This window comes from Centroberyx gerrardi, chromosome 23 (genome assembly GCF_048128805.1).
Source record: "Centroberyx gerrardi isolate f3 chromosome 23, fCenGer3.hap1.cur.20231027, whole genome shotgun sequence".
Lineage (NCBI taxonomy): Eukaryota > Metazoa > Chordata > Actinopteri > Beryciformes > Berycidae > Centroberyx > Centroberyx gerrardi.
In genome coordinates this window covers 4,438,474-4,446,363 of record NC_136019.1, presented here as the reverse complement: position 1 = coordinate 4,446,363, position 7,890 = coordinate 4,438,474, and the positions used below count along the sequence as shown (strand labels likewise).

Below are 7,890 nucleotides of genomic sequence, written 5' to 3'. Positions count from 1 at the left end.
GAGGGCCACATGTGAAAAAATGATTTGATTTCTGAGATTAATCTGAGAATTCTGAGAATAAAGTCAGAATTCTGAGTTTTAAGCCAGAATTCTGAGATTCTGACAATTCTGAATTTAATCTGAGAATTCTGACTTTAAACTCAGAATTCTAACTGTAAACTCAGAACTCTGACTTTATTCTCAGAATTCTGACGTTAAACTAAGTAAAATTCATTATGCACTGTTTGAATTTAGCTGAAGTTATTAACTATCTTAAAACCTTAACACACACAATAATTTAGATTTAGATTTAGGTTTAGCACATGACTGGCCGATATCCGATATTTAATAAAAGGCCGATATCAGCCCGATATATCAGTCTAACCCTAGTATCTAGACTTAGACTTAAACCTAATTCACATCACACAAGCCTACCGTGACCGTTCAGCGTCACCGGGATCTTCGGCAGAGGCCGCGGCAGCTTCTTCCTCAACTCGTCAAACAAATCCTCCGGCATGCCTCCATCTCCTCCTCCTCCTCCTCCTCCTCCTCCTCCTCCTCCTCCTCCTCCTATCCATCCTCCTCCTCCTTTCCCCCCTCTCTTCTCCCTGCCTACTCCTCCTCCTCCTCTCATGGATTTGAACTGTTCGGTGATCTCCCTCAGCGTCCGGTTGATCTGGAGGTCCGGTCGCTTCTGGAAGGTTTTCTTACACAGAGGACACTGGCATACCTGGAGGAGGGGTGGGAAGAGGTGAGGAGAGGAGAGGAGAGGAGAAGGAGGGAGGGAAGGAAAGAAGGGGGGAAAGAACAGAGGGAAGGAAAGGAAGTAGAGAAGTGAAGATGCGAGGAAGAAGGATGTAAAGAAGAAAGTAAGGAGGGAATGTCTTTAATCAGTGAGCACTTGGATACCATGCTAGTCAACCATGCTAGTCAATAAATGGACACACACACACACACACACACACACTCACACACACCTTAGACCCATCCCAGTATCGGCTGATGCAGGCCATGCAGTAGCTGTGGCCGCAGGGTGTGGAGGACGGGTTGGTGAACACGTCCAGACAGATGGAGCACTGGAACTGCTCATCAGACAGGAAACTACCGCACAAGGACATCCTGTGTGGAGAGAGGGAGAGAGAGAGAGAGAGAGAGAGAGAGAGAGAGAGAGAGAGAGAGAGAGAGAGAGAGAGAGAGAGAGAGAGAGAGAGAGAGAGAGAGAGAGGGAGAGAGAGGGAGAGATACACATGGAAAAATTAATCTCTCTAAGTCTCTTACAGTAGCTTGGGCCATATTTTTAAAGTGGTAATCCTCAAGATCTTTGTTTCTTTATTTTGGTGACATTTTTGGTCAGCGTGGTCTCATGATTGTGAAATGAGTACAATGTCTTAAAATGCAAAGAATGTGCTCCATCTTAAATTAATTAAATGAAATATACCTTCAACGCCAACAACCTGGATTAAATTCCCAACTCGTGAAGTTTTCTATTGTCAGTGACGCTTTAATTTTCAATGAAAATTTGTGTTAAGCCATGACTGAAACTTTACCCTAACCTTAACTTTAAACATAACCGTTTGCCAACCTTTTCACATGACAAACACATGAGTATGGCATATCTAATTCATGCTACTGTCACATAGAGAGGGAGAGAGAGAGAGACAGAGAGACAGAATACAGCTTTGTAGACTAAATCTAAACGATATATCGCAGTCTAAAAGAGAGCTATCTGACAAAGCTTGTTGTGGTGTGGCTGTAGATCAGTTTAGAAATGAAGTTTATGAGCAAGTTCAATCAGGAAGACTACATAAAACCACCGACCTCTCTGGTTTCATTCACGCTTTCTCTTTACCCAGTCAGAGTTGATGAAAAACTCTCAGTCTTTTTGTTTTTCAGAGAACCAATCAGAGTTAGCCGACACTTTCTTTCTCTTTTCACACAGTCAGTCTCAATGACTGGGAGTATGTCGTCACCTATTATGCTATTTTGTTACTCGCGGATCTATTCTGTATGCTGCTGTCACTCCAGTCGCTGTTCTTACCTTCGCCCCTCCTCCACCAACGTCAATTTTCATTTGAGCGTTCAACCGAGTCTCTCCTGACTGAAATCTGACAAGGTGCGTTCCGTCATGTTAAAGCTCTATAACGCATACATATTCATTCAACTATTCAATCAGTAATGGAAACTTTTTCCAATCCAAAGTGCATTACAGAACCGTAACTGCATATCATTTCAGTTTGGGTGTCTCCAGATGAATTGGAACCTGTAACCCAGGCAGCGTTTGTACCAAGCTCTATCCACTGAGCTGCAGAGGGAATTGAACCCCTAACCCTCGCAGTGTTAGGACCTTCCTCTGCCCAAAACATTACCACTTTATTAAAATACAAATGTAGTCCAATACATGCAAAAATACACCTGTCTTATCAGCCTGAATCACAAAGTGGGGCCGCAACAGAGAAGAGCGTCTCATCTCCACTAATTCAATGTAAAATGAAATCCGCTCCGTCCAGAGAAAGCTGGACTCACCATCTTCTCCTCTCTGGTCTCTTTGGTTTCTTTGGTATAAAGCATCACAGACCGGCCGGGTTGGGAAACGTGAGCGAGCTGTGTGACGTTTACTGATTTCTGGGTACTGAATACAATACACATATCAAACAGTTACCTCTGGCTGCCATTTGGAGCTGCCAACATGCAAAGTTTCCCAGTGCAGCTTTAAAATCATTTATGGTGACTTCTGAGAGAGGCTTAATGCCTTAAATTACTTTAATAACAGTTTAAAGATTTTTTTTTTCATCCGAACTTAAAGGAAAGCGGAGCCTTGCCACAGACCACAGGAAACCACATCCAAATAACTAACTTACAGCCACTAATACAACTTGATACAAGTTAAGGCTTTCTCAGACGAGGGAAGTGAACAGTTGGAGGACAGCTGCTGATGTTTTGAACAGCAAAGAGTGAATGAGAGAGAGAGGGAGAGAGAGAGAAGAATGAAAAGGGAAAAAAAAGACTAGATCACAGCAAATTTTACTATTTCTTTTCTATCTAAGGGATTCAAAGTGGTAGGATTTACGTTAATAAACTTTTTAAAAGCTGATGAGTGTGAGAACGACAGAAAAAGGGAGAAAAGGGGGAGAGAAAGAAAGGGGAGAAAGGGAGAGCAAAGTAGAAAGAGCTTAATAGAGGAAAGGTTTGTAATGTGAGAAAAATGGACACCTTATATAACACACACACACACACACACACACACACACACACACACATGCACATACAGACACACACACATCTCTTGTCATTGTAAATCAGATTAGGGAGGTCAGAAGACTGTTTGTTCGGGAATGAAGTGGGGCAAGATTCTGTCCTGCAAAACTGACATTATCGCTCACACACACACACACACACACACACACACACTGCTCATCACATAACATCAACGTGTCACGATCACATATCTGTCTACACAAACAGACTCCTGTATTTGGGTTCAGCAGCCGCTCCTCTGTGATGAAAGATGTTGCGGTCGTATTTTATAGTTTGACAACCTCCTATTATACTCTACAGTTTAATTGTCTAATATCATAAATATAGCTTTAAACACAAATTCAAATATTCAGTTTCATATTTATGTATCATACGCATCATTAAGTGTTACGTTGTTATTCACCTCTCATGTTTTGTTACATATATTTCTTCTCTTTTTTGTGTGTATTCTTCTTCTCATTGGTATTCTTTTAACATGATCGTTTCTTCTCTTTGGAATTTTGTAACATAATCTGTATGTAATATGAATTATTATTGTTTCATGTTAAATTGTTAATATTAGTTTTATTCTGTATATCTGTAAATGCTGTTAATATTTCTTGTGGACACCTGCAGGGAGGAAGAGCTTCTACCTTGGTAACAAGTGAGGCTCAGGACACAAGGCTTTTAGGGACTTTTCAAAATCCTTTCATCACATAATGACAGATTTCACAGATTATTTTGTCTGCATTGTCCGGATGGGACGGCCCGATTCCTCTAGCCCTCTAGGATTAGTCCCCAGCCTAATCCATTAGTCAATCAAAAACAACTCAACAACTCAAAAACAGATGATTATATCCATAAAAACATCTATTATGTAAGCAAAGGTGTTCCTGCGACTTTAATAACCATCCATACTGTGCTTTAATATAATGTCAGCAACTGATTTTGGACTGAAACTCATTTTTAGATGAGTGACTTGAACGCAAACTGACATCAACCTTGGAGTCAACAGTGTCGTTTTCTTACAGAAAATACACAAACTTGTTCTGGATTAATGAACCTATCATGTAATTGGTGTCTGAAATTCAAAACTGCCCTTTTCCTCTCTAATAAATAATCTGAATCACATCCTTCCCTCCCATATCTTCTTCTTCTACTTGCTCCTAACACGTCTCCTGCCTTATTACATTTTTAAAAATCCACTTTTTCTTCCTGCCTGTTACTGTATTTTTACCCATCAAAGGAATATCTGTTACTGTCATCATGCTGTTTTTGTCCTCTTGCGCTCCTTTCTATTTGTAATGATGACGATTTCGGGAATTTAAGCTTTCTCTCCTTTTGCACTTTTTAAGTTCCTCTGGATAAGCGTGTCAGGTTCAATTCCATATGAAATGGGAGAGCAGAACCAGGACTTGGCCGGCACCTTACCTGCTGGTCCAGGTGAGACTCGGGTGTTCAGATGTTTCAGTGTCCAGCTGAACTCCTTCAGGTGTGTGTTTCAATTTCCTGTAAAAAGTCTTTTAGGTGGAAAACGCTCCAGGGATGCACAGCTGTAAATCCCTCTTTCTGTCTGTCTTCTTTCTTGATTCTTTGAGATTCGTCCTCTTGCTAAGTATCTCCCAAACACTCACACCCTCGCTTACCAAGTGTGTGTGCTCCTCGCTCAGTGAAATATATATATATATGAGTGTGTGCGAGGGCCAGCGTGCTTGTGATTTTCCTCTCCACCTGTGGCTAGCTGCACCACGCCCACTCACCTGTCAGTCTGCCAGCCCAGTAAATGTGGTAGGACTGGTTTTGCTTAAGGGGGTGGGTGGGGGACGTCCGATACCGACACACACACACACACACACACACACAGACACACACACACCCACACACAGAGCAGGTCAAACAGTCACAGCTTCTCACCTCACCCTATTTTTACTCAAAACTGTCAATGACATTTTTGTTTCTTGTCTGTCTTGCTTCAGGCAAAGTCAACTTTAGTTTCCTCAGCGCACGGGAACAATGTATCAGGTGCTTTAAACTTTTTAACAATGTAATTCCATCGGTCTGTATGATTGTGGCTGCAATGATCATCACCATTACTTTGTAAAGATATTGTGATTCTGATTATTAATCGCGATTATGAGTCCTGATGATTTGAGAACCAAAATTATTTCATTGCACTTTTGGCATCTTACCAGAGGTGTGACCAAGTCAACTTCGCTCGAGTCCCAAGTCAGTCTCAAGTCTTGAGGCACGAGTCTCAAGTCAAGTCTCAAGTCTAAATGTAGAACAACAAGTCAAGTCAGAACAAATCAAGAGTCCAGTATCAATTTAATATCTTAAAGAAAACGAAATATCTAGGACTTTTCAATGCAATATGGTTTTAATAGGATAAAAACTTGGTAAGAGCATCATGAGTTTGATTTCTATAATCAGTTTCAACTTCAATAAATTCAATCATTCCATACAAATTCAGAAAACAGAATTTAAATTCAGTCGTCTGCTGGAACAAATCTCATCACTTTCAATCTGAGTCATTTACACAAACACAAGATCTCAAGTCAAGACTTTAGAAACCTTTTCAAGTCATCAGAGTACAAGTCAGAGTCAAGTCCCAAGTCACCAGAACCCAAGTCAAGTCAAGTCTCAAGTCTTCTCTTCATGCAGCAAGTCAAGTCACATGACTTGGACTCGAGTCTGACTCGAGTCAAAGTCATGTGACTCGAGTCCCCACCTCTGCATCTTACTGTATATCAGCATCTTCATTACTTTCAAGGCAAGGCAAGTTTATTTATACAGCACATTTCGCACACAAAGGCAATTCAAAACGCTTTACACAAGGTATATAAGACATTACTGTAAATAAGAAATAAGGGAAAAGATAAATAAAAAAACAAATTAAAAGAGATCAAGTGTATAAGAAGAGAGAATTAAAATGCATATATAGAGAATAAAGAGAATAAAGATGCAAGTTGCAGTTGCAGTTTCAACAACAGTGACCATTGTAAAATTGAATGAAATGTTTCAATATTGCTGATACGCAAATATGCTATGATTATTAAAGATGCATTAAGTAATCTATGACCTTTATTGACGTCTATTGGTGACTTTTAGGAATTGCAACATCTATAAAACTTCTCTATCTCCTACTACATAAGTCTCTTACACAACCCCCTCCATCCCCTTCAGCTACGGTGGCCTGTAGTTGACACAAACAATAAAGTAATAGCAGTAGAGAGGAGTAAGCTAGCTAATTAGAGCAGAAATCCAACATAAACATCCAGTGAAGAGCCAATATATCACCAAGCTAAATACTGGAATAGCAAATCTGCTTTGTCATTTGCTTTTTTGGCTTGAGAACGAGGTTTTTTAGCCTTCGTAGCTGTCCATCGTTTCTCACTACACTTCTGCTGCTGCTTCTAACTATTTACTTCATTGTCATTATGGTAACACAGCTGATGATTAATGTGTTGTTATGACAGTTGGCAGGAACTGTGCCATGGTTTCTGACTTTCATGACCAAGGCCCTCTGATGGTATGAAGAATAAAATTAGCTCCCATTATCTGGCTGTCTGTCTCTGTGCTAAGATTCGTTAGGACTGATTTAGAGCTGCGGGAAACGTGATAGCGGTCAACTGCATGTTTGTGTGTGAAAGTGTCGGCTTCCTTTCATTTTTTGTGTGTAGTGTGTGTGTGTGTGTGTGTGTGTGTCTATGTGCATGTGTGTCCTACCTGTGTTTCCTGTTGAGTGTGTTTCTGTTTTTGTGTGTGTCCATTCATGCGTTTGCGCCTTGCATGTGTGCTGTGATTGTCCTTCCCTTTCCTTTCCTTTCCTGTGTATGTGTGTGCGTGTGTGTGTGTGTGTGCGTGTGTGTGTGTGTGTGTGCGTGTGTGTCTTTCTGCCTGTCACATCTCACATTTTAATGTCTGTCATTCCTTTTTCCCAATGATCCGCTACCTCCAGAGAGATAAGGGGACTTTCAGACAGTTTGTACCCGAACAGAATGCACCTTTTCTGGGCTTCGCAGCAGAAGTTGTTGCCTTCAAGCACTCCATGTAAGCTCCGACTTCCGAGTTGTAAATATGGCTTGTCGTGCATTCAAGTGCTATCAGTCAGAAATAATGACAAAATGGACCATGTAGAAATAGTTTTTTTTTAAGGTTGCTGTTGTTTTATTTTAAAAATCAAGCAGCACAGAGCTACTTTGTGCTGCAGCAGCAGAATGAAGAGGAGAAAATGTGCAATAGGCATGCGATTGATGTTTTAATTAATTCACATGCTGAAAGTTGTTATATATTTGTTTCGTTCGACTTGTCTGCATGTGTGCTTGTTTTAGACAGAGAGAAAGAAACATATAAGAGTGGAATACATTACATTTATCATCATTTGCTGACATCGCTTCCATGCTCTCTTCCTTTTCCTCCTCAAGACATTCCCATTTTCCCTAAATGTCACATCTCAGAAACTTCGGTATCATAGGAAAGTCAGACTTTCCCAGCTGTATTTATCATTTTGTTGGGTCGTTTATGTGCGCTTAACTTGTAATTACAATCTTTCCGACACTAAGTGAAGGCAGCATCTGTCCTTGGGGTCTGGTGTTTCCTTTTCTTGGCACAATCCTGAGGAAGACTATTGGATGTAAATATGGCCTTTAACTGATTGCTCCTGCTCTTTGGCTCCGC

At 40.7% G+C, this 7,890-nt stretch overlaps 2 protein-coding genes across 5 annotated transcripts in view; one reads left to right on the top strand and one right to left on the bottom strand.

The window, feature by feature from the left end:
- Positions 1–4,872, bottom strand: part of LOC139921131 (E3 ubiquitin-protein ligase TRIM21) — a 13,679-nt gene extending 8,807 nt beyond the window's left edge. For all 4 annotated transcript variants that reach the window (XR_013507988.1, XM_078291760.1, XM_071911295.2 and 1 more), the window contains exons 1-3: positions 4,645–4,872; positions 957–1,098; positions 415–709 (exon numbers count right to left, since the gene is read on the bottom strand). Coding sequence is in view for 3 of the 4 variants with exons in the window: in XM_078291760.1 (XP_078147886.1) it covers positions 415–709; positions 957–1,097 (436 nt within the window). In the remaining variant the exon portion in view is untranslated. The remainder of the gene's footprint in view (positions 1–414; positions 710–956; positions 1,099–4,644) is intronic.
- The window catches only part of col4a6 (collagen, type IV, alpha 6), a 444,271-nt gene extending 438,454 nt beyond the window's left edge, over positions 1–5,817 (top strand). Inside the window, exon 49 of the mRNA XM_078291595.1 lies at positions 5,408–5,817. The gene's annotated coding sequence lies outside the window, so the exon portion shown is untranslated. The remainder of the gene's footprint in view (positions 1–5,407) is intronic.
- The last annotated feature ends 2,073 nt before the right edge of the window (positions 5,818–7,890 follow it).